The following is a 27565-nucleotide window of genomic DNA, read 5'->3' as shown; positions in this document are numbered from 1 at the left end:
TCTTATCGACATCCGGACCAACTGTTACCCAAAAAATTCGTGTTCTACGGGTCAAAATACATAAAAAAAACTTGGGTAAGTCCATCTGAATTAAGAAGGCCGTTGTACCCCCCCTGGCGACAGGACTATTGGTTATAGACGAAAAAACCGAAAATTTATCGTTTTTTGATCTTCATTTGTTTATAACTATGTATATCATTAAAATCTGCTGCAGGAAACATATATGTTATTATTATAGATGTTCATACTACTCAAAAATTTTGGTTTCGGCCTGGAGAGGGTTGTGTCACGAGAAAAATCCTATTTCTCTGGACTATATTTGCTCTGATAACGTATATACTTCACGTTGTGCAACAGTATCTTAAGGTTTTTCATGTAGGTATGTACTTGTAAAAGTGCATCGTATATTTCAGTTATTTGGAATCTCAAAGCTTTTTGAGATCGAAAAACTAAAAAATACGTGCTCAATATTTTTCAGAAATCTATCGAATGGCACCAAACACGACCCTCGACGGAGGTGGGGTGGTTTTTTCGAATTATGGATAGATGGCGCTATAATCTAAGAAAACGATTGTTGGAAATGGAAAATTAAATTAAAAATGGAAAGTCCCCACTAAAATGGAAAACTTTACTTAACTTTTTTTGGTTTTAGGACCTCTTCACAACCCAATACGTCCCCATAACGCTCGAGTGACTGCACATTTAGCATACTTTGCTCCCCTACCAAAAAAAAAAGTTTTGATCTACATCCCCAATGACTAAATTGAGGGAGTGACATCCACATGGCTTAAAAAAAGCACGAGGATATTCTTTGCCTCTACAATCATCTAAGTTCAATTAAAAATCATTCATGAATTGTATTATTATCTCGTATAATCAGTGGCCTGTTGATTCTTCAATTTTTTGGTAGCTAATAAAATGCTCCTTGATTTTTAAGTCTTCTTCTTCTTTTTCTTCTTATATTAGGTTTATTGACCTGCTCTTAATCGATTTTGAGCTTGTATTCGTAGCTGTGATGTTGACTGCCAGCTATCTCGCCACTTTTTAAAGGGTCTTCCTATTGGTCTCTTGCCTGTTGGCTTAGAATCCCTGGCTATACGCGCTATTCTCTCGCTGTCCATTCTCGTCACATGCTGATTCCACTTTCATCTTCTTTGTCTTCCCCACTGTACTATGTCTTGTATGTTACAGAGATCTCTTATTCTGTCGTTCGGTATTCCGTCTCTCAGTGTTTTCCCAGTTATTGACCTCAACGTTCTCATTTCTGATGTTCTCGATTTTTAAGTCGATTCTTTATAATATTACAATTATTCAATGAAGGCCCCCGAAAAATTTATGTTATTTAAAAAATGCATGTAAAAAATATGAGTGCATAGTCACTCATATTTTAACAATTTTAAATGCATATTAACAGAGTCATAGTGATTTTTAAGTTAAATGAAGATTCTCCATCCCTTCATATTTCTTCTTTTGTCTTCTTCAGTTTCTCCTTCCTGATACCCTATATTCGCCATCATTTTTTCTCTATTGTATTTCTCAAACAGGACTTTTAATAATATTTCAAGATTTCATTTCTTATCTATATTGCCTTTTGTCAATCATGTGAATTAATATTCCTCTGTTACTAAAGCCTGCAAACCAGAAGTCTCCTTGAGTCTCTCATGCAAACAATGCTGCTTAAGATAAAAAATTGCCAAATATATACATTTATGGAATATTTCGCGAAACACATTCGTTGTTTGGGATGTCAAGAAAAACAAATATACGTATTAAACCTAAAAAAGATAAAAGTGTATAAAAAGTTTAAACAGTCGTTTATTTGGACGATTAATATTAATTACATTTTACCTAAAAAAAGTGTCATTATACTGATATGACCATCACCAGATGTTATGTTATCATTGAAAAATACAGAGCGATTCACCGAAGATTACTCGGTTGAGTTTTCTCTCAACGGGATGTTACATGAATTTATTTAGAATTGAGGGTCAGGCCTAAAAAAATATAGATTCTATTAGTGAGGTATTCTATTTTTGCTAAGTTTATCTCAAGGTGTACCGTAATGTTAAAATGTATAACACTATATCTGACAACACTGAGTGGACAAGAGTGTTTAGTGCTATTTACCTAAAAGACCGTATGTTTTAAAAAAAATTTCCAAAAAACTTGAGACATTCGCAACCCTCAGCGTAAATCAAGTGGACGAAGCCACATCATCATCATGGCTTATTCACTCCTGGCGGAGTGTTTGCCGCCCTTTTGGGCTCTCTGATTCATTTATTGCGGAGAATCAGTCCGCTGTTGTCTTTTATTATTATAGCACGTGTGTGACTTGGCCCTGTCTACAATTTTCCTCCATTCTTTCCGGTCCTTACAGCGCTTCTTCCAATTGTAGATTCTCAGCTTCTTTATGTCTCCTAAGACTTGATCCTTGATCTCTCCATCTTGTTTTGGGTCTTCCCTTTGGTCTCTTTGTTGTTGGTCTCCAGCCAGTTATTCGCTTTAGCGTAGAGTCTGGGTTAGCTCTTTCTGTGTGTCCCAGCCACCTGAGCCTTTGCGCCTTCACGAACTTGATTATGTCTTCACCCTGGATGACTTCTTTAATTTCTTCAATGGTTAATCTTCTAAATTCGCCTACACTTATCCTCACCGGTCCCATTATTCGTCGAATTATCTTTCTCTCTAAGATTTCTAACTTCATTTCATTTTTTGTGTTAGGCACATCGTCTCTGCACCATAGGTGATCACTGGCCTGATTGCAGTCTTGTAAATTTTTAATTTGGTTGTCTTACTAATGTGCTTTTCTTTCAAGAATTTTTGGTAGTTCCAGTAGGTTTTATTACCCAGTAGGATTCGTTTATTTATTTCATCTGTTCTATCATTTCTGCCATTCACCATCACTCCCAAGTATTTGAAACGGTTACTCTTTCAAATGTATATGCACCAAGCTTAATTTCTTTCTCGATGTTCGTATTCTCTCTTGAACACTTGAGGTATTTCGTTTTGCTTTGATTTATTACTAGCCCTCTCTTCTTTGCTTCTTTATCTAGTATTAATATTATATTCTGCATGGTTTTTAAATCTCCAGTAACCAGTGCAATATCGTCTGCATACTCTATCAGTTGGGCTGAAGATTCGATAATAGTTCCCATAATTTTGGCTGCTCTTACTGCCCCCTCTATGGCAATGTTAAATAATGTTGTTGACAGGGAGTCCCCCTGTCTGACACCTACCTACATTTGTACTTCATCTGACGGGCCTTCCCTTGTTAAGATTCGTGCCTTGGATTCCTTCATCGTCATTTTCGTGAGACTTACTAGTTTTTCTTGAATGCCTAGTTGATTCATATCATTAATTAGCTCCTCCCTTATTACACTGTCAAAGGCTTGCTTGTAGTCAATAAACAGTATATGTAGACTATTCCGAGCTCGTAACTTTTTTCGACGATTTGTGTTACAATGTGTATTGCATCTATTGTTGACTTACCTTATCTGAATCCATGTTGGTATTCACCTATTTTTGTTCTCGTTTCTTTTGCTATTCTTTGTCTGATCAAATTAGTTAATATTTTGTATATTGTATTTAATAGCGTGATTCCCCTGTAGTTAGTGAATTTCGTCTTGTCGCCTTTTTTAGGGATTGGTGTTATCAGACTGCAATTCCAGTCGTTCGGCATGCGTTCTTCTTCCCATATTCATTCTATCAGCTTGTGGATTCTGTGGGCTAGTTCCTCTCCCCCTTTCTTGAAGAACTCATTTATAATGTCGTCTGGTCCTGCTGCCAGGACAAGAAGCCACATATCTTTCTAAAAAATCCGTTAAGCATTTTACTACACGTGGCTCCAATCTGTCAAAGACTGGCCAATTTTTGTAAGTGAGAATTAAGAAGCAGTCGACGCAACATCTCGGTTGCACAATAAAAAAATTCTTCCGGATTTTCTTCTAAAAAGCAAATTAAGACGTCCAAGCAACATCTCTGTTAGTTATTCGCAGAATCCGTCAAGGGTTTGTAACTGTACGTTCTACATTCACTCCATGTGCTCTCCAATCTGGCAAAGATTGTGCATTCTTCTTGGCTGGCTATATTACAGGTAAGCCCCGGCACAAATTGATCCTAAGCGAGATACAACCTGTACCGGCGAACTGCGTGGACTGTTTTGTGAAGCACGCTAATAAGCGAGAGACCGCAAATTAAACCTATCCTACGATCAGTGCATGCGTTCGCAGGTCTCTCTTGGGAACGTTTGTCATCGGCGTACAGTTTTCTTGGGTCGTGGGACGCGTGACTCACTGTCAGTTGTTTATTTTTACTTGTTTTTGTTTGCGAGATGAGCGTATCTGAAATGAATACGGATGGTAACTAAGTACAATTTATTGTGATAAATAAAAATATTAGCATAGTCAAAACCTCGAGTGAAAACTGCTTTGTCTTTGTAATTAAATTCTGATAACTTTTGGTAGACTAAATAAGCGGCGATACGAAATTAATAATCAAAGTTATGCGTTTACAGTAACACATTATTGTCATGTTACTCAAAACCGTGATCGATAGAAATATCGTATTACCCTCAAATTCAACTTGTTGGCATATTACATTTTTGTTTATGCTTAAAAATTAAAAACGAAATATGCAGATAGTGTTATTTTTTATGACCGATCAGTAGCGGAGGGATTATTAAATAACTCTGATATTATTTTAAATATTATGTAGGTATCATGTGCAGAAATAAAATACTCAGTGTAAGATATCTTTTTATGCACCAGCTTATGATCAAATTCGATGTTTTCGAAAGTCATACCGCTACGACTACTAGGGACGTGTAAGATATTGTTAAAACGTTATGAGTTACAAGTATGGAAATACCGATTTAAAGTTGCCTACTCAATTCAGTACAAGGATCAGATACATCAGTATTTTGTAATCAGTATTTGTACTCAGTACCACTAAGAACCGGTTTCAAAAGTAACCGTTACAGCTGTTTTTAACTTTTAACGGTACTGATTTTGTCCGTCTCTATTCGTCACAGCGACAGCCAACGGTTGGGTCGGGTCAAGCGTAATATGCGGTGCGCTAGAAAAATAACTGCACGGGTCACCCGTCCCGCTGGCGCAGGTTGTGTCTCGCTTAGGTTCAATTTGTGCCGGGCCTAGAGTCTCATATTTTGCAACCAGCATCCTATGTTTTTACATCTATCTCTTTTAGGACGTTCTTCATGTTCGTCCTATTGTTATATAAATATATTAATTTTATCCCAACACATTGCCTTCCAGTGTTTTGGCATCTCGGGACTAATAATAATTGTGATATTGATGATAAGAAATTGTTTTCAATATATTTTTATGGATATATAATTTTAAAATCCTGTTAAAAATGCGCACATATGGTTTTTACGCGATTTATTATAACATTAAAAGTAATATTTTGACCGCCTACGTAGTTTGATAGTATGTATTTTGTGATTGTATTAATGTGATAAAGATGTAATTTTGTTAACAAACACCTATCATTATTTGCAAACGAGTTACGAGCAAATACGTAATTTCGATATAATTTATTTCAGCTGGTTTTTATTTTAAACACTTTTATTATACATAGGTACTTCGCTACAAAATGACGAACATGATGCTTCTACAAAAGAACACTTTACACGATCTACTGAGCGTGATAGATGATCATAAAATGAATTGAAGCACTTTATTCATTGATGTATTTCATGCGTCTGTAAACTGTATTAATCTAATCATAATATTAGTTACTATCTATGTGCGCTCAGCATAATGAGAGCATTGGAGAAAAGTCGTATAGATTATCGGTACTTACTCCAAACTGATAGCGAACATATATAAAATAATGCAACCATGACCGTCCGACTACACAAAGATACCAAATCTATAAAAATCAAAAGAGGAATTAGACAGGGAGGCACGTTATCTACCAAACTCTTTACGGCAATACTTGAGCATGCTTTCAAACAATTGGAGTGGGACGCCAAAGGAATAAACGTCGACGGTTAAAGGCTCTCCCACCTACGATTCGTAGACGACATAGTTCTTACGAAAGACAACTTAAAAGAACAAACATTAGAATTATGCTTAGTGAGTTAGATGCCGCCTGTAAGAAAGTTGGTTTAAACATAAATTTTGGAAAGACACAATACATGACAAACCTGGTACCAAGCCAAAAACCAAAGTCGACTTCAACGAAATAGCATTGGTTCATGAATATAAATACTTAGGGCATGAAATCCAAATTGCCAGGGAGAATCAAACTGCCGAACTACAAAGAGGAATCACCTTAGCATGAACCGCATATGGAGATATATCAGACATCTTCAAGAGCAACATTATAACACTATTAACACGTTGCCGTGACAAAAATATAGCCCTTCCACGAATGGACGCTAAAAATATATGTAACGACGAAATTCACCCTGTAGGAATAATGGAAAATAGAAATTGACAAGATGTTGATATGTCATATAAGGGGATGTAAACGTGTTACACAATTTGAAGAACATGTCCTCGGTTGCTCAGTAACGGAAGAGATATGGGGGGTGGTTCTTAACGGGATGTTATTAATAATCTCTTATTAGCTCAGAAATAAAAAAAAATAGAAAAATCAAATAAGAATATCAAATAAAAAGAAATGAAATATTGGGCGCCACTGGTTTCCTCGTGGGAACCATAAATACAGGGTGTCCCGGAAAATAGTGCGTTCCTTTAAGGTATGGAGAGAATACACAATTTGGAACAAAAATGTCCTATACCATTTTTTTCTAAAGTTAAGCGTTTCCAAAAAAAAGTTAACATTGTTTTCCATATATACCCTATTCCACGAACATACGCCTGTTTTGGATTACTTAGACAACGAATATTTTACTGTGCAAAATAAGAAGAACGAAAGTAAATTGCAAATTACATTGTTGTTTATTGGAATAATTATTAGCGCCATTTACTTTCGTACTTTTTATGTTGCACAGTAAAATATTCGTTGTCGAAGTAATCCAAAACAGGCGTATGTTCGTGGAATGGCCCATACCTGTATTTTAATGTTTGGAAATTTTAATAAACTGGCAACATCGTACGCACTACGGCATAATAACATAATAAGAACTCGTTTGTGATTGTGATTAACAGTATTTAAAATAATCCAACCTAATAGTAGGTAATACTACTTATGTATTTACTATTTGTTTACTAAAATTATTTTCTTTTGAAATGTATTGAAATACCTATTGCATAATTTTAAACGAATTACACATCTTTTAACATAAAAACACATCTTTTAACTAAACTAGTATTATGTATTTAGTAAGGTTTAAATGGGTTGAATGCTGAGTATTGCTGAGGGCTTTAACTGAATTACATAGTTTTAATAGTTTACAGTGGAACTTAAATACACCAGATAATGTCTCAGTAATTTGTTTACTTGTGAACTGAAATAACTAAGTTGTACTTACTTGAAAATAATTAATATACCGAATAGATGTTTCAAGTAACCTTTCACAAACACCATTCATAGGTAATAACATAATAGGTAATACACTCACTATTCGAAAACATTTTCGGCATTGACACTAAACAGGATTCTTTAAAACTATCTGTTTACTATCATCTTCTATCTATTTACATGGGACTGTCTATGCTTAAATTTGCCTACCGCACATAGTTGTCAGATTTAAATTTGGATACCAAAATACATTTTAATTTTTTGGTCAAACGGTTGCATTTAGAAAAAAATGTTATAAGAGTTTTTTGTTCTACATGGTGCCTTCTACCTATACCTTTAAGGAACGCACTATTTTCCGGGACACCCTGTATACAAAAATAGAAACGTAAAAGAAAAGATTGCTAAATCAAAAATTAAACAAAAACCCAGTCAATACAAAATATATAAAATACTTATGGCGTGACTTACCTTATCTATATCTGTCTTTACTCAGCTAAATCTTTGTTGTACTTACGAAACAAGAGAAAGGGAAAAGACAATAATAAATAGTATGTTGCAATGAACCAAACTTTTTTATTGAAACAAAATAAAATAAAATCAAAAGATCTGTGATCTCTTGCGGTTTTACAAAGAGAGATCATGTTTACCAAAAATACAATGAAAAGTTTATATAAAAAATAATACCTTGTATACTAGTCCTGCATCTTCTCTTGGTTGGTTTTAAGTCCAAGGCACAGTTCACTTCACTAAATGTCACTTTAAAAAGGAATAGATACATTAAAAATACATCAATGAATGGTTGTTTCCATAGTTTATAGAAAAATTCAGCATTTATTTCTTAAAACAAATCGGCACTACTCGAACAAAAATATTGAAGAACTCATTAGTCCTTTAGTACCTATATTAAACGCGATAAAAAAAATATATAAGCCACTCCATGCTTTAACTATGATATCAGAAACTGCTAACACAAAAAAACTTCTAACTCCTGCCTGCATTCGAAAATATTATATACCGAATTGGTATAAGTAGTCGCGTTCGCCTAGAAACAGCAAAAACGCGGTGGTCTAACTTGCTGTGGAACACTTTACCTCCAACACAAAGACTTCTGCAATAAAATTACACAATAACTTCACCTTACACAAACTTAAAATGGAAATTCAACCTTTCAGGTACTGCAACCGTGCAGATCTCGGAGGCTAACTAAAACTTGACTTCTTTTCAGCTCCAACGTAACTGACTTTTTTCTCTTGTCCCAATTCAAGACAAGATTCCTTCTCAGACACAGAAATCCTCATTCTGGCAATCACCACATAGTTATCCAATCAAAAGAAACCAAGTATTTCTTCTACCAATAAAATAGCCAGGATATGTTACTAAGTCACAGCCCACTAAACTCGTAAATCTTCTGTTGACAAATCCAAATCATAGAGCCACATCAGCTAAGGCTTGATTCCCACCAAAAATTCCAAATCAACGAAAAGGACACTTGGAGTCGTTGGTAAAACTCTGAGCCACTTAATCTGTATAAGATAAATATTTTCCAGTTTCACAGTCGCCAAAAACCATTAGTGAAAGATTTATAGCTAAAGATCACTTTGGCGGTTTGAAACAACGTAAGCATGTGGAGAAATAAAAATTTATCTATTCACGAGAAACACAAGATCGATCCAATATTATGAGAAACGAAAGAACCAAACATTTCCACGCAACAACTCAATACAATTTCTGAAACCGATTTAGATACAGGGTGAAATGATAGTATTAGGGATTCGAAAACGTTAATGATTTTTGCACCCGTTACAACATGCCAAATTAGGGACCGTTCAAGTATTACGTAACGCAAGTTGGGGGGTCAAAAATCTTCAAAAATTGCGTTACGCAATAGTTAAACTCCCATAAGAGTGCGTTACGTGGGGGGGGGGGGGATTAAAATCTTCAAAAATCGCGTTACTTAATACTTGAACGCTCCCTTATCTGAAAAAGAAGACGTTCGACCAATGTGTGCTTCCAGTCATGACTTACGGCACCGAAACATTGTCATTAACCCAGGCCACAGCAACCAGACCTAGAGTGATCCAAAGAAGAATTGAACGGTCACTACTTGGACTGACTCTCAGACACAGGGTAGAAATGAGTAAATCAGAAGGACAGGAGTCACAGATGTCATAGAGCGATAGCATGGCTGAAGTGGAATTAGGCGGGCCATGTAACCAGAATGAAGGACGGGAGGTTGACTCAAAAAATTACAGTGTTGTAGACCACGAGCAGACAGAAGAAGTAGAGGTAGACCACCTACACCATCATGGACAGACGACGTCAAAAATTGGAAATTGGTTGCAGGAAGCCCGACCGACAGAACTGGAAGAAAATAGGGGAGGCCTATGTTCAACTTTGGATGCAGAAGGCTGGATGATGATGATGATGATGATGATGATGATGATGGTGATGATGATGTGCTCTTTATTTTCTTTTTTCAGTAACAACGTGGCGGATATTTTTCCTGTTTTCTGCTCTTCTTTTTCAGATTTCGATCTTAAGTAATTTAGAAAAGGCTTTAGGCCTTTGTTCTTGTTAAATTTTTTATTGCTTTGATGACTTCTTCCTCTGTTGGGATGTTATCTTTCTCTCTTTCGTCGTCCATGTCTTCGAGCTGTATTTCTGCTTCTTCCAACCTCATCTCACTTCTTATATTTAGTATACCCTCAAAATTTTCTGTCCACCTTTCCAGTATCTCTTCCTGGCCACCAATTATTTCTCTTGTTCTGTTTCTAACTATTGATAGTCTAGGTTTGAATTCCTATCTGTTTGAATTCCATTGTCTGTTACACATACTCCTCTAGTTCTTTCAGTTGGTTTTCTATATGCTTCTTCTTCTTTCTTTTCAGTATTCGTTTTTCGTCTTGTCTCAGCTGCCTATGCTCTTCTTCTACTTGTCTCGTTCTTCGTGCTTGGAGCCTCGCATATGCTTGATTTTTTTTTGTGTTGCTTGGGCACATTCCTCATCGTACCAATCCGACCCAATTTTTTCAGGCTTATATCTAAATAGTCTTTATTTTTTGTCAATTAAACTATAAAATATAGCGTATTAATATTATATTAATAAATTTTATTAATATTTAATATGAATTTTTTTACGTTTCATATCCGTAAAGTTGTTTAGTGAACTCATGGTTTATTGTACAATAAATTATGTTTTGAACGAGTACAATAAACAATTATTAATCCATTAAAAACATATCGTGTTTGAATAATGTGGTAAGTTTTATTTTCATTGTCATAATATAAATTGCATGAAACAATATTTGTCTGACTCGAATTATCACGTACCAAAACAGTAGATACATACTTTGTAGAAAAAAAACTTCAAAAGTTGGTAGGCTGCTGTACTTTGGACTTCTATATTCTATAATATTAACGATTAACAATTAATGTATTTTTTTAAAATCACGAAAATTTGAGATCTGACGAAGAGAATGAGAACAAAAACACCCTTCTAAGTTTTGAAAAAGGATCTGCACTGTCATTTGAAAATCACCTTTTTCTCTAAAATGAGATAAACAAATAGAATAGGGAACTTGCACATTTTTTTTATTACATAATAATGTTCAGTTTTGTATAAAAATGAGATTTCCAAAATTTCACGCTTCAAAAACTCATAATAACTTAGAAGTACAAATTTAAAGTCTTCTTTATTTTAAAATACATAGTTCAAACGACTCGTGACGTCACAGAGTTTAACTATGTGGTTCCGTTTATGGTTATATTTACGTATATTCTTCTTCTTCTTCTTCTTCTTCTTTAGTTTATTGGCCTCCACCTACTTTGGTATTTGCCCAGCTCGTCGTCGGGAAATAAAGGAAAAATATTTATATTCTAATGACATTTATCATATGTCGTTGTAATGATATATACCAGTTTGTTGAGATTGGAGTTTGATACAGTTTTTGAAGGAAAGAAGGTTTACTATTGAAAATAAAACCATTTTGTAAAAGTACAAATTTTCTATGAATAGTTCAAACGATCAAAAACACTTTTAACGTCACATAACTGTATTTTTTACTGACGTTTATAATGTCTAATTTAAAATTATATATACAATTGCTGTAGAATGTAAACATACAACCCCGTGACGTCACGAGGCGTTTTGGGGTGGCTGGTATAAGTTGAATTTTTAGTCGTCTTTAGGGGCCAAACGAAAGACAAACAAAACTTATCTTTGATACAGGTTCTAAATTATGTTCTGTTGTGATTTATACCATTTTTTTCGAATTTAAAATTTTATGCAAGTTCCCTATTGTTTAAAAACTGTTCGACCGGTCGGGCCCATCTTTTGCACATGAAGTAACTACATAAAACTCTCATTGTGAAATGTGCTTTAAATATTTTTATTGTTTGGTCTTCTATAATATTGAATCCGTCCAAATAACAAAATGCGGAACTCTTCACATGCTGCTTCGTGTGGCAAATATGTTTTACATATTATGTTCTATATATTATACACTATCGGTTTACAACGTTCTCCGTCTTCCAATACCCATTCGCCATTCCTCTCTGTCCGCACATTGATCTACTTGCAGACCTCTTTCCTCCATAGCTTTATTTTTTCCTGCCTGCCAACGTTTCCTCGGTCTACCTCTTCATCTTCTACCTTGCGGTTTCCAGTTTTGTACTTGTTTTGCGATTCTGTCCTCACGCATTCTTTGTACGCGACGAAACCATCTTAGTTGTACTTCGTTGATTTCGTCATTTATTGTGTGTTACCTTCATTATTTCTCGTATCCGTTCATGGGTGACATGTTCTCTTCTTGATCTTCCTGCAGCTTTTCTCCAGAAATCCATTTCGTTCACCTCTTAACATTTGTTTTGATTTTTATTTCATAGGCAGCTGTATGTTATAATGCTTTTCACTGCGGAGTTATAGATCTTTTTCTTGTTTTGATTGTTTATCTGCTTGTCCCAGAGTACTGAGTTTAGAAGCGTAATTGCTTTCCTGCCCTGAATATTTCGTTCCTTAATAGTTCCGTCCAGTGTTCCATCATTCGTGATTTTCATACCCAGGTATTTATATTCGTTACATTTACTGATTGTTTCTCTACATATGTTCTACTGAAAGTTCAACTGAAAGAAAACATTTAGAATTTATCAGAATATATCACTGTATGAAACAAAACAATAATTTTATTTTTATGAGTGACATCCACGAGCAAGACCCAGAACTGCTCACTTTGTTGTCATACTCATAAAACAAAATTATTCTGATAATATACGTAGAGCGACATATTATGTCCTAACTGAGGACGTGAGAATGTGATAAAGAGTCGAGATAATTGTCCGACTGCGGGAGAGAGTGTTGCGTAGAGAGAGCGCGAGATAAGATTGTCCTAACTAAGGGTGTGATTCCCCTGAGATTGCGAGATACTTGTAATTGTACGTAGAGCGCGAGATGTGATGTGTTCCACTGAGCACGACAGATAGTTGTGATAGAACTTCGAGACAATTGTCCCACGAGAGCGGACGAAAGATTATTTGTATACGACAAAGAACCAGCATTTTATAGTGATTTTCAAAGTGAGGGGAGGTTTTTCGATCTGTTTATGGCTTTCTAGTTTGTAAATTCATTTTTGTTATCGACGATCAAAAAATCTTTTAGTGAGAATAGAACGATAAAAAAGTACAGGTGTGTGATTTAAATTATTTTTGACCTACCTTTGCTGACGCCTAAGATTAGCACTTCAGGTATTATGTAAATAATATGTACGAATAGGGTCTGATTTATATATGCGGGTGTGTTAAAGGAACGATTTAAATTGTTTATTTTTTACCTATAATGTTGCGTCGGATGGATCCCTCAGATGTTATGTAAATATTCTTTCTTAGAATAAATATGAAAGGGTCTGTGATTTATGAGATAAAAACTTAAAAGACATTTAACGAAAACTCGAGCTTTTTGTGGCAGAGTAAATGCACTAAGCATCAGAATTAACGCACCACCTTAAAAATGGGACATTTTTGATGTCTTGTATTTCCTAAACCTGTTGTCCGATTTTAGTAATTTTTTTAATGGTTTATAGCTTTATTCTCCAAGAATATCGGTGTGGTAATAGTGTTGCTAAATAGTTAAGTTTCATTGTATACCGGGTGTAAAAATGATAATGTGTTTTATTCTCAAATTTTGGAACACCCTGTGGAATATTCTAGCGTATATAAAATATTGAAATTAAAACTCAACTGTAGCCTTAGGCTTTCTTAACATATTGCTTTTTGATTCATTCGCTTATGTTGGATAATAAAAAAGTTAGGTACTTTAACAACTAGCAACGTTCTTCATCAATACAGGGTGTTTTTAAATAAGTGCGACAAACTTGAAGGGGCAATTCTGCATGAAAAAATAATGACCATTTGCTTTATAAACATATGTCCGCAAATGCTTCTTTTCCGAGATACAGGATGTTGAATTTTTTCTTACAAACTAACGATTTATTTAGTGCTCTAAAACCGGTTGAAAGATGCAAATGAAATTTGGTAAGTTTTAAGAGGTAGTTATTGCGCATTTTTTGGCATACAATTAAGAATTTTATATTCATCATTGGCGTGCATACGGGTAATATGACCGGATAATATGACCCGTATGCACGCCAATGGTGACTATAAAATTTTTAAACGTATGTCAAAAAATGCGCAATAAATACCTTTTAAAACCTGCTAAATTTCATTTGTATATCTCAACCGGTTTTAGAGCAATAAATAAATCGTCAGTTTGTAAGAAAAATTCAACATTCCTTATCTCGAAAACGAAGCATTTGCGGATATTATGTTTATAAAGCAAACGGTCGTTATTTTTTCATCCAGAATTACCCCTTAAAGTTTGTCGCAATTATTTAGCAACACCCTGTATTGATGAAAAACGTTGCTATTAGTTGTTAAAGTATCTAACTTTTTTATTATCCAACATAAGTGAATGAATCAAAAAGCAAAATATTAAGAAAGCCTAAAGCTACAGTTCAGTTTTAATTTCAATATTTTATATACGCTAGAATATTCTACAGGGTGTTCCAAACTTTGAGGAAAAAACACACTATCACTGTTACACCCGGTATACAATAACACTTATCTGTTTAGCAACAATATTATTACATCGATATTCTTGAAGAATAAAGCTATATAATATTTAAAAAATCACTAAAATTAAGGTGGTGCGTTAATTTTGATGCTTAGTGTATAATGCAGGACTGGATTATGTTTTGTAGATAAAAAATATACAGAGCAGCATTAAGAAAGAAATATGTTAGAGCTGTAACAGTACTTATAAAACAAAACTATATTGACTTCTTGTAGCTGCAGAACAAGTGTTTTAATAAAATCTGTTTGTTTCAGTGTCAAGAATCCTTTGTATCAGTGTGATAGCCTCTATATACCCTACGGAGACCATTTTGATTATTATAGGACACTGGTTTCTGATGACGTTATGGTTGGCCTGTAGCAGCGGAACAAACGATTTTTGTAATCAGAACTCAATGTACGACTTTCTGTTCTACTGTATTTTGGGCGCCGTCTATATATTTACACACGTAGTTTTGGTAAGTAATATCATATAATCGTTGATCATACAACTTTTTAATACCATTTTTATAATACAATTTGTCTTTAGCCTCAAAATAAGCCTCATTTTCGGTGATTACCTCTTCATTGGTGCTAAATTTCTTTCCAGCGAGCATTCTCTCGAGGTCAGCGAACAGGTGGTAGTCGCTGGGTGCCATATCTGGTGAATACGGTGGCTGCGGAACCAATTCATGAAATTTTGCCATCGTTTTCATTGATTTGTGATACGGTGCGTTGTCTTGATGAAATAGCACTTTCTTTTTCTTCAAATGGGGCCGTTTTTTCGCGATTTCGTCCTTCAAACGCTCCAATAACGCAATGTAATAATCGCTGTTAATGGTTTTCCCTTTTCAAGACAGTCGTTGAATATTATACCATGCGCATCCCAAAATACTGATGTTATAACCTTGCCAGCCGACTGTTGCGTCTTTCCATGCTTTGAAGTCGGTTCATATTGTGAAGTCCACTCGGCAGACTGTCGATTGGACTCCGGTGTGAAATGATGGAGCCATGTTTCATCCATTGTAATATATCGACGCAAAAATTCGGTTTTATTACGATTGAAGAGCTTCAAACACTTCTCAGAATCATCAATTCGTTGTTGTTTTTGATCGATTGTGAGCTCTCGCGGCACCCACTTTACACAGAACTTTCGCATACCCAAATATTCATGCACAATATATTCATGCACTCGTTCCTTTGATATCTTTAATGCCAGCACATACGGTGAAACGCAAATGTAACGAAACTGCAACCCTCAGTTACTTTTGAGTTTTATTTGGGTTTATGCCATAGACGCCTATGTACACATGATGAAACTATTTTGACCGTTTCAAACTGACGCACGGTTTGAATGCATTGAAACCGGCTTGCAGGAAACTCGTGTTTGCGTATGCGTTTCATCGGATTTCGCGTCTTTGTGGGTACAACAAAATGGAATATCAACAGGAATCCTATATAATTCTACAGAATACCCTTCTGTGAACCAAGACATGAATTTTGGCAATACAGATCGAAGATAAATCACTAGAGATAGCGGGCATCGAGCGCCCCACGCTGGCCTGCATTGATCGGGGCAGGATTTCATGTGGGAGTCCGTGTACCCAGGACTCTCCTTATATGATAAGCACTTTGCTGATTGGGAGCCCTATAGCGCATCAGAGTGCTATGGGGGGGGGGGCGGAAGTGGATGGTCTGGAGCATTGGAGCGGGGTGGAGTGATTCCTGCTTCTGCTTACATGAGTGAATCCTCCTCGCCCCAATGCAAGTCTCTTAGGCTGGGTTAAATCACTATTGCTTGCTTGTTTGCTTGCATCATTCTTATTTTAATCATTGATATGCTTAATAAATTTTTCAAGTACTAAGTGTTATTAAATTGTATTATTAAAATACTGAGTGTTATTATTAGCCGTTCTTGAGAACTCACACATTCCCTCACATTAGTATTGTGTTTCTACAGCTGAGGTGTCATTCTTTCAACAAGTTCAAGATATGTAGTTTTGCTTATACGATAACAATCCATGAATTTTCTATCAGTTTCTTGTAATTCTTTTTTCAGCTACAGACATACAACTGATGTTGTTTTGAAGCTATTTCCTTGTGGCATTTTTATAGTCAACTATTTTCAATGGGAAATAAGCCACAATTTTACCAAAAAAATGATTTTATTAACGTCTCGAAGCCCAAATCGGGTTTCGTTGTCAAAATACAAAATACTACTAAAATAAACAAAAATGCTGTTGCTAAGTAAAAAAAAATATTCTAATAATTTATTTAATCTGACTCATTTATATTGGCAATTTAGACGTATATTATACATTTTAAAGTAGAAGACTTCTACTTTAAAATGATATCGCCAATATCTAAGAGTTGTGTTCCTGGGACGACTTTACTAAAAGATAGTTCATTCGATTACATGAAATCAATCCCAACTCAAGAATATCCGTCACAAAAAAAATCATAGCATGTGATCTGTCTTTAAAAAGACAACCAAATGCAACGATCACAGTAAATATTATAATAATAATAGTAAAGTAGTCCCAGGAACGCAACTCATAAATATTGGCGATATCATTTTAAAGTCTTCTACTTTAAAATGTGTAATTTTACCATTTTGTTTATTTTAGTAGTATTTTTTATTTTGACAACGAAACCCGATTTGGGCTTCGAAACGTTAATAAAATAAAAAAAAAACAAAAAAAAAAGTTTTCACTCTAGTGGCACATAGAACATCCCACCAGAATGAAAACAATGGGAACCTTCTCTGGTTACACCTCCGAGGCTTCTACAATTTGCAAGCCATACGGATGCTGAGACTAAGGAAGATGAGGGAATTCTACAATTTACAATTCACGTCCCATCTGCTCAGCGCGGTAAAATTCCAACAAGAATGGTTCCCTTGATACTCCACACAGAGTAAATGTAAATCAAAAAGGAATAACCTTTATATATTTTGGAATAAGGTTATTCCTTTTTGATTTACATTTACTCTGTGTGGAGTATCAAGGGAACCATTCTTGTTGGAACTTTACCGCGCTGAGCAGATGGGACGTGAATTGTAAATTGTAGAATTCCCTCATCTTCCTTAGTCTCAGCATCCGTATGGCTTGCAAATTGTAGAAGCCTCGGAGGTGTAACCAGAGAAGGTTCCCATTGTTTTCATTCTGGTGGGATGTTCTATGTGCCACTAGAGTGAAAACTTATTTTTTTGCTAGCAGTTGCCGCTAGGGCATCTATGCCATTTCGTTCGTTGCGATTCGGGACTGCACGCTGGGGTTTGTTTTGGTTGGATCAGGGAGAGCAGCATATGTGCCTCCTCATGAGAGACTAATAAGTTTCGAAACCGGTAGAGGTGCTTGCAGCACTCTCTGATTGGACTGGAATATGGTTCGGCTGTATTTTCGTTTTGCAACGAAATTGAAAATGGTTATTCCTTTTTGGTTAATAAAATAATTTTTTTGGTAAAATTGTGGCTTATTTGCCATTGAAAATAGTTGATTATACAATTGATATTCTTCTCAATGTACAATGTAGGGATGTAACCACACCACACAGTTCTTCTTTTGCGTCATTTTCTTTGTCGAAAATATAAATACATAACAACTACTGCTTTATCACTTGAACAAGACATTTTACAGACGTTCTGTTATCACAGAAAACTGAAATGATTGTGAGGTTTGAGGTTGCGGCGTGTGTGGTAAACGATTGAAACAAGTTTCAAACTAACGATTTCAAAAGGGTTTCGTTGCAGTTTCGTTTCACCGTATGTGCTACGCCTTAGAGTCTCAGCTATGTCGAACAACTTCACTTTACGGTGATCCAAAATTATTTTGTGGACTTTTTTGATGTTTTCGTCGGTAACAGCCTCTTTGGGGCGTCCACTGCGTGCATCGTCCTCGGTTCTCATTTCGCCTCGTTAAAATTAGCAAATCATTTCTCAGCGGTTGATTTTCCTGTTGCACAGCCCGAATAATGTTTATCAAGCGAAGCTTTGCTTCAACAAGGTAAAATTAATGGTAAAAGATCCATAGGTAGAAGAATTTCCTGGCTGAGAAACTTAAGAGAGTGGTATAGTTACAGCTCAGCTCCAACCTTCGATTGGAGAAGGCGACAAGAAGAAGAAGATATAAATTTTGTTCTGATAGTAACATCGTACTACAAAAAATTGACAATTTATCTAGAAATGGCAATATAAAAGTCAATTATAATATTCTGTGCAAAATAAGAAATTATATAGAGGTAAACTAAAATCAATATGATCTACTGTTCGATCGCATACTTTTTACATTTAAAAATTTTCTGAGGACTTTCTGACGGACTTTCTGAGGACGACTCATAATATTTGACATCTGATTTTTTCATTTTGAGTTTTAAGACATGCGAGTTTTTATCAAAAGTACATTTTATCAAGAAAGATATATTATTATTTGTTCCATCGTTTCTTTCAAAACATCCCGCGTAAACACACTTATGCGTTACAGAGGCCATTTGATCTAAAATATGAGTCCTTTTTTTTTATAAAATTCCGTTATAACTTTCACAGATAATACACCTATAGAGTAAGTTCGGCCCTGACACTACTCCTAGCTCCTCGCAAGTCAGAAAGAGAATGAGAAATCTCGATACGGTTTTTCAGTAGCGCCATCTAGTTGTTGATAAGTCTTTCGGTTACTACGAGGTGAGCTATCTATGGATAATTTATAATCAATGCTAATATACAGGGTGAGGTAGATAAACGGCAAATTAGAAAAATGTCAAGAAATAAAGGTACAGGAATCATGAAAATGGAATTAAGGGGTTTTGAAGAGTAAACTGTTTAATGAAAATATTATCACCCATTTGTTACTTCCGGTTATACCGGAAGTTGCATATAACTTCGTTTTTTTTTAAATGGGCCACCCTGTATATTTTTACATTTTTGAATTCTCCTCGATGTCTTCTTTCTTAAAATATCATGCTTTGTAATTGTATACGTGGTCGTTTAAAAGATAATTACGTTTTTTTATTAATTTCGTAGCAACATTCACACCCTAGAATTGTAGTGATTTGACATCAAAAACTCTATTCACCTTTAAATAATTTTAATACAGTCTATTATTGTTAAAAATTATTAATACATATAGCGAAATGTTTAATTTTAGTATACCTACAGGGTTGGTCAAAATTCGGAATGAGTATTTTCTGAGTTTTCTTAAATGGAACACCCTTTATTTTAGTATTATTGCGAAATGATATTTTATGGTACTTTTTTAGTTTTTGTGACTCATTCGTGATTATTTAAGCTAAACATTAGGTTGGCCGTGAAAATATTCATTCAAAAATAATTTTTCGAAAATAAATCCGTAATAATCTAGACTGATCCTTAATTTATTAATATTGGTTGAAATAACAAAATACCTAAGTAGTTAAGATTTTTGTCGCGTAAAATATTAACGAAAACATACAATATCATACCTAGTTGGCTATGACTTTAAAACTAAACTTGCTTAAACATTTGTCTATATCTGGCTGTAATTCCAATGTACTTACCTAAAAGATTCTAAGAAGGAACATGCCTACAACCTAAATATTTTGTGTTAGTATCATGTGACGTCACTTGCTATGACGCGGATAACGTGCATCGGGATTTGTACTGTACCAACCATATGTAATATATTTTTTTTATAGGTGGCGGGTCCCACTTGCTGTAAATACGTAATCTTCTACTGCGTCCTGTTCGCCGAAAACACCATAGCCAACGTGGTCTGGATCGTCAGTGCCGATGAAGAATTGCGGGAAAAAGTCTACTATCTACCCATCATACTCCTGAACGTCATTCCGTTTTTCCTCGGTCTAATTTTCATGTTACTGTACTACAAAGTTTTCCATCCGAATCTAAATACAGGATATAAGCCACAAAGGACTGCAGTCGTCACTCCAGAATCTCCCACTAGCTAGTATTTGTACTAGTTGGCTGCTGCTGCTAGTGGTTTTTGTTGGAGCATGTAACGAAAACCTCGCTGGTATTGGTTGGTAGAGGAAATGCCGTTTGAGGAATGGAAGAAACGAGCATTTTCTCAAGAATGTTACAGTCTTGCTGAAGAAGCATACACATGTTCCTAGATCGTGTAGGTACATCAACATACGCATTAAAGAACAAATTCGGTTATCTATATATTCACTTTCATCTGAAGTGTATATTACATCATCACTACTATAGGTTCTGTACTTACATATATACCTGATACAATGTGTCCATTTCCAGTCTAGAACCAGTACAACATGATGAATGGCAAAGCTGTGATTTAACGTTTGTTTTTTGGTAGAATCACTCAAACGCTCATCAACCAGTGATTTTTCTATGTAATTATATTGTTTCTAACACTATTATAACCAGTGCGATTGTACAGGATGATCAACTTATACTGCGGAGCTGCTTATCTCCGTCATTATATATCAGAAACCCTTTATATTTGTATTTTAATTCTCATTTAATTTTGATACGAAAATATTTAAAAAAAAAGAAAGAAAATTAAAGTAGTATGTATTTTAAAATTTGGATAACTGGAGGCAACTTGCGCAAAGTAGATGGTAATTGTGATAAATTTTGCATAGAATAACAGCTAAAGATATTTTGAAAGTGAATATATAAATAATCATATCGATGAGCATGAAATGACAGCTATTACTCAATATTAGGTACAAGATTCTACCGGTGTTATTGTTATAATTTTTCTAGAAGAAACAATCCATGATGTTATGAAATTTATAATGTCTCTATGTTATAATATGTTGTAAATAATACTGGTGGAAAGTTAAAAAATAATCTAGTAATTATTGTAATATGTAAGCTTTGGAATGATATTTCTCGTTTAGTCATTGATACTTTCATGATTGAAAATGATTTATTTTATTGATTATATACTATAATATTACATTATTGTTGTTAACTAATATATTGCGGCAAGTAATGAAAATCAATTGACATCATTAATTAAAATAAAAAATTAAGGATGTTATTTGTAGAGTAAACAAGAAATAAGTAATGATGCCTAACCTTTCAATTATTTATCAAAACATGGTGGCTGCGCATGCGCTCGTCACAAAATAGAAAGATTACCCATGACCGATCACATCAATCACTTATTTTGTATTTACTGTCTTTTTCTATAAATAACAAACGTTTGTTATAGAAAAAGACAGCAAATACAAAATAAGTGAAAGATTACCCATGAACGATCACATCAATCACTTATTTTGTATTTGCTGTCTTTTTCTATAAATAGGGCTTTTCATCGATTGTCATTTGTTTCGAGCTTCTGTCATGTGTCACATAATATTAATATATCTACATCATACGTCTTTGGTTTGTATCATTGGTACATACCAATAACGTACGACGTAGATAAATTAATATTATGTGACACATGACAGAAGCTCGAAACAAATGACTGTGAATGAAAAGCCCTATAACAAACGTTTGTGGGTAATCTTTCATTTGTCCGACTGTATAGGGCTTTTCATTCACAGTCATTTGTTTCGAGCTTCTGTCATGTGTCACATAATATTAATATATCTACGTCATACGTTATTGGTATATATCAATAATACAAACCAAAGACGTATGACGTAGATATATTAAATATGTGACACATGACAGAAGCTCGAAACAAATGACAATCGATGAAAAGTCCTATTAGGCGCATACAACTTTATTTATCTTCCGACCGAAGTCATGACGTAAATTCAGAATATTGTTTCAAGGCTTATATTTATATATTTATTTAAATTTGAGTTGTCAAATATTTGGTAATCTCATGAAAAGCTTGTATGTGATATTATTTATTTTTAAATCTTAAAAACGAATGATTTACAAGATGGAATTGTAAATTTTTATTATAAAAAATTAATGTACTAAGATTACGTAGAACATTTAATTTAATTTATATTTAGTTGTCGCTGAAAATGGGAAAAATTTGGTTTTTATGCATGTATAAATCAAACTAGTACGGGAACTTCCATAAACTACGTCGTAGAGAAGAGGGAGGGGACTTTGCTTATTACGAAGGTATATGACAGGAGGAAGGGGGGCATGAGTCCAGATTCGACGTCGTTTGGTGTATTTTAATTTGTCACTATCCGCTGGGAGCATTAACTATGTTTACAGGTCACGTAGTACACTTATGACGTCGCAGGGGACGATCTTATGTGTATGCTTCATGTGTGATTTATAAAAATAAAAGATTATTTAACATTTTACTATTAAGAGGAAATAGCAGCGATCAACAGGTAGCAAAAACGCGTTCCAAGATTGCGGCTGTAATTTTGAATATTTTTTCGAGATATTTGGCACACATATTCGTAATATAATAAAGAATGGCGGTACAGAGCCCAATTTAAAAAATATATTAATATGTGGAAATTACTCTGTAATTAAATACAATATTAAAAAAACGAGCCTGTACCACCATTAAGAAGAACAAAAAAATACACTTTCTTCAAATAAACTTTTTTATCCGATGCCTAGATTTTGTGTCATTTTGGAACTACTAAAATTTTTTATTTCAATAGTAGTTCCAAAATGACACAAAATCTAGGCATCGGATAAAAAAGTTTATTTGAAGAAAGTGTATTTTTTTGTTCTTCTTAATGGCGGTACAGGCTCGTTTTTTTAATATTGTATTTAATTACGGAGTAATTCCCACATATTAATATATTTTTCAAATTGGGCTCTGTACCGCTATTCTTTATTATATTACGAATACGTGTGCCAGATATTTCGAAAAAATATTCAAAATTACAGCCGCAATCTTGGAAGGCGTTTTGGCTACCTGTTGATCGCTACTGTTTCACCTTAATTTTATGCTAATGTATCAATACATTAATATAAATTTGTTATAAATACTGTATATGGTATAAATACATATTTATATATAGAAAAATACGAACATAATTTCTGTGGCTTGGTTCTAAAAGGGCCAATGTCAATATTTTACTTTTTTGTATAGCTTTATTTAAAATTTAATGTTGACAAAACAAAACGGAAAAAATTGACATTGGCCGTTTTAACACCAAATCAGATACTGTGGCTTGGTGTTAAAATGGCCGATGTCAATTTTTTGCGTTTTGTTTGGTCAATATTAAATTTTAAATAGAGCTGTACAAAAAAGTAAAATATTGACATTGGCCCTTTTAGAACCAAGCCACAGATTTAAGGCTGACAGCCTAAGTGTGACGTCACGACTGTCATATTGATATTTGTAAACAAAGGTTGAAAAGCCAGTATTTGTCCAATCTCAAGCCTTTTCATTCCAAATAAAGTTGAAATTTTACATCCTCTGTTGCTTTTTATGCTTAAGTATAGTGTTTTTAAGATAATACCCCATAATTCGGTCTTAAACTTCTATGAAATGTAGTTTTTTAGTGATATTCACCAAAAAAAGGTTAGGGACTTTTGTGAACCATTGTATTTTGTATAATGAAAATAGTAATGTGCTTTACCCCGGATTGTAAACAATATAGGGAACGAGGGATATGTAGATTATTTGCATTTCCAAAGGTTCTGGTTGAAAAAAGAGGTGGATTGCATTACTAAGGTAAGAAAATATAGTGAAGAAATATAACTGAATTTATCGCCCGTGAGGGACGGCTTACAAATTATGATATCATGAGAAGCACTGTCGACATGTCATATCCCCACCATGTTAACTCTCCCAGCGGATTGTCTCTATAAATATAATTTTTTACTAGCTTCTACCAGAGGACAGCATTATTCAAAGTATCAAATAATCATATAGAAACGTATTTTCAATATATATTACATAATATACTGATATAGATAGATAAAATAGATCCTGAATTTTCCCCGTAGAAAATAAAGAAGAACAACAAAATAACATTACTGACATCCGCGAATTGCTGGGAAAAGAAAAAGACTTTTAAAATCATTAATTTTTCTGTTAGAATATGCTAGAATACGCCGACGATATTTGCCTATTATAGACGGAGAGGCAGCGATGAAAAATCTCTTTAAATTTACTAAAGCTAAATTTTTCACAGTTGATTACTGTGATTGTGTAGAGAAACATACTGCGGTCGGTCAAGCGAAACGTAGAACAGGGGTTACTGAGAGGGTATCAAAGTTGCTTTCCTACGAAGGTAATTAAATCCATTTACTAAGGCTGAAAATCAGTACACATATTCTAAATTGAATATAAATTAAAGTTATTATAGCCGGTCAAGGGGGTCACCCTTGTAAACTACTTTATTTACAGAATTAGAAAAAAATGTAAAATACAAAAGTTATTCGATTTTTTTATTATGATTTTTTGACATATATATCGTACTAGTGACTTCATCCATCTGGGCGATCGACTATTTTTTTTAAATAAGATTAGGGGTCGTGTGCTAGCTCATTTGAAAGGTTATTCAATTCTCTATACAGTACTATAAACATTAAGATCATTATTTATACAGGGTGTCAACAATTTTTTTGAGTTATTAATTAAACAATTAATTTAATTAAAAAAAATTTTTTTGGACACCCTGTATAATAAATCATGTTAATGTTTATATTACTGAATAGGGAATTGAATAACCTTTCAAATGAGCTAGCACTCGACCCCTATTCTCATTTAAAAAATAGTCGATTACGTCATCACGCCCAAATGGATGACATCACTAGTACGATATATATGTCAAAAAATCATAATTTCAAAATCGAATAACTTTTGTATTTTACATTTTTTTTTTAATTCTGTAAATAAAGCAGTTTACAAGAGGGTCAAAATATAGTGAATAACCCTGTACATTCACTGGGGCCGACCGACCGGCTCTGTCATGTCATACAGCTGACCGACTATAATAACTTTTATTTATATTTAATTTAGAATGTGTGTACTGATTTTCAGCCTTAGTAAATGGATTTAATTACCTTCGTAGGAAAGCAACTTTGATACCCTCTCAGTAACCCCTGTTCTACGTTTCGCTTGACCGACCGCAGTATGTTTCTCTACACAATCACAGTAATCAACTGTGAAAAATCTAGCTTTAGTAAATTCAAAGAGATTTTTCAGCGCTGCCTCTTGAACTATTAGGACAAAGGTTCCAGGATGTGGCTGACCAATAATTGGAAACACTTTCCACTGAAACCAATCAAATAGGTTTGAAAATCAATATTAATAAAACCAAATACATGAGAATAAATGCAAGAAACAACATACTATTTACCATTAACAACATGCAGATTGAAAATGTGGAAAATTTTACCTATTTTAGCTTAAAAGTGCCATAACAGAAAGCGGAGGTACAGACGACGATATTCATATGGCGATACAAAAAGCTCAACAAGCATTCAGCATGCTTAACCCTGTTTGGAGGTCAGGCCACAAAGATCCGAATATTCCAGTCAAAGGTCATGTCTTTTCTACTCTACGGATGTGAAACCTGGAAAGTGACAAAAACCTTTACATACAAACTGAAGTGTTTGTTTTATTAACCTGTATTAACAAAGTTATTAACTTTTAGGGACTTTGTTAATAAATCCCTAAAGTTATTAACTTAAAAAAAAATTTAAAAATACAAGATCCTTTGTAAAAGGTATATTTAAAAGACCCCAATAAGGGTTACATCACAAACCAAAACGTTTTTGGATTAATAGGTAATCCATCATCAATGTTAAGCCAATAGCATGCAAGCGTGAGCCACCAAAAAGTTATGGGTAAGAACCCTTTAAAAGTTACAAGATCTTAAATGATACTACACATTTTTAATAAAACAGAAGGGTGTTTATTGAAGTGCAAATATTCCTGGATGTAACCAAGGGCAACACAGGACTCTAACCCACGTGGATGTGATATGCAAGAAATGAACCTCACATATTGAAAATTGAGTGTCAACTCTATTTAGTTATTAACTTTGTTAATAAATCCCTATGAAGATTTGTTCGTATTTTCTGGCCCAACATTATCAGAACCGAAGATTTGCTACATCTGACCGAACAAAAGAGAGTATAAAATGAAATAATGTCCAAAAAACTGGGGTTGAATTGGCCACACACCCCGAAAAAATAGCTCCAGTATTACAAATTCTGCTCTAGAGTGGAATCTCCCCAAGGAAAACGAAAAAGAGGTCGCCCAACACAAACTTGGGGAAGATCCATCATGGACTAGATAAGAGGTCAAGAAAAGTCTTTGAATGAGGTGAAGACCTTAGCGCAAAATAGAACTCGATGGCGCGTTTTCACAGAAGTTCTCTCTTCCACTTAGGAGTTCAAGATCTTTATGTATAGTATAATTTATATGTTATGCTATATTATTAAGTATATGTTCTTCACTAAATACTGTGTTCGTAGTTTTCTATTAAATTAAATTATTTTTAAGTGAATTATTAATCTTTATATAGTCCAGAATGCCACTGCGCATCCGCTAGGAAAAATATTCTGATTCGGATTTTTTGCACAATCTTACTCAAAAAGGGCTCCTTTTAACAAATTTGCATGTTGCCAGGACCAAAAGTGCGTCAACATTTTTTTGAACGTTTTTTTTTGGTTTTTTCCTAAAATTATTTTTTTTGCATAGAACAAAGTTTTTTTTTTAGATTTTTGAAGTTATACTTCTTTAGGCGCGATTGAGGGTGAAATTTTATTAATCTGCGCGCATGCACACACAGTATGGAGTTCGTTACTAAATGTTTTAATTTATGTATGTATCAGTCCAGAAAAGGTGTGGAAAGGATATATTAGTGTTTTTAAATATATTTTTCTATAAACGTGTTAAAAATGCAATTTATAGCACTCCATAGGAGCGTTAAAAATGCTACTTTAAAGCACCAGTGCTTTAAAAATTTTAAGGCACTGCAGTTAAAAGTGAATTGTCAAATTGTGAAACGTCAAAATATTTATATTTCATTTATTAACATTAATATTAATAATACAACTTGCGCAATTTGAAAAAGGTTGTTTAAAAGGTTTTTTAAATTTAATTTAAACTGTATTATTAACACGTGTGTAGAAAAAAACTATTAAAATGTGTTAGAA

General features: G+C 34.2%; 1 protein-coding gene across 1 annotated transcript in view; it reads left to right on the top strand.

Moving 5' to 3' along the window:
* Nucleotides 1–21887, top strand: part of LOC114330324 (XK-related protein 6-like) — a 147173-nt gene extending 125286 nt beyond the window's left edge. The window contains exons 3-4 of the mRNA XM_050654417.1: nt 14827–15029; nt 20218–21887. Of these exons, the coding sequence (XP_050510374.1) occupies nt 14827–15029; nt 20218–20487 (473 nt within the window). The 3' untranslated portion in view covers nt 20488–21887. The remainder of the gene's footprint in view (nt 1–14826; nt 15030–20217) is intronic.
* The last annotated feature ends 5678 nt before the right edge of the window (nt 21888–27565 follow it).

Source organism: Diabrotica virgifera, chromosome 6 (genome assembly GCF_917563875.1).
Source record: "Diabrotica virgifera virgifera chromosome 6, PGI_DIABVI_V3a".
In the NCBI taxonomy this organism is placed as follows: domain Eukaryota; kingdom Metazoa; phylum Arthropoda; class Insecta; order Coleoptera; family Chrysomelidae; genus Diabrotica; species Diabrotica virgifera.
Note: the sequence above shows the minus strand (reverse complement) of the source record. Positions and strands in the feature narration are given on the sequence as shown.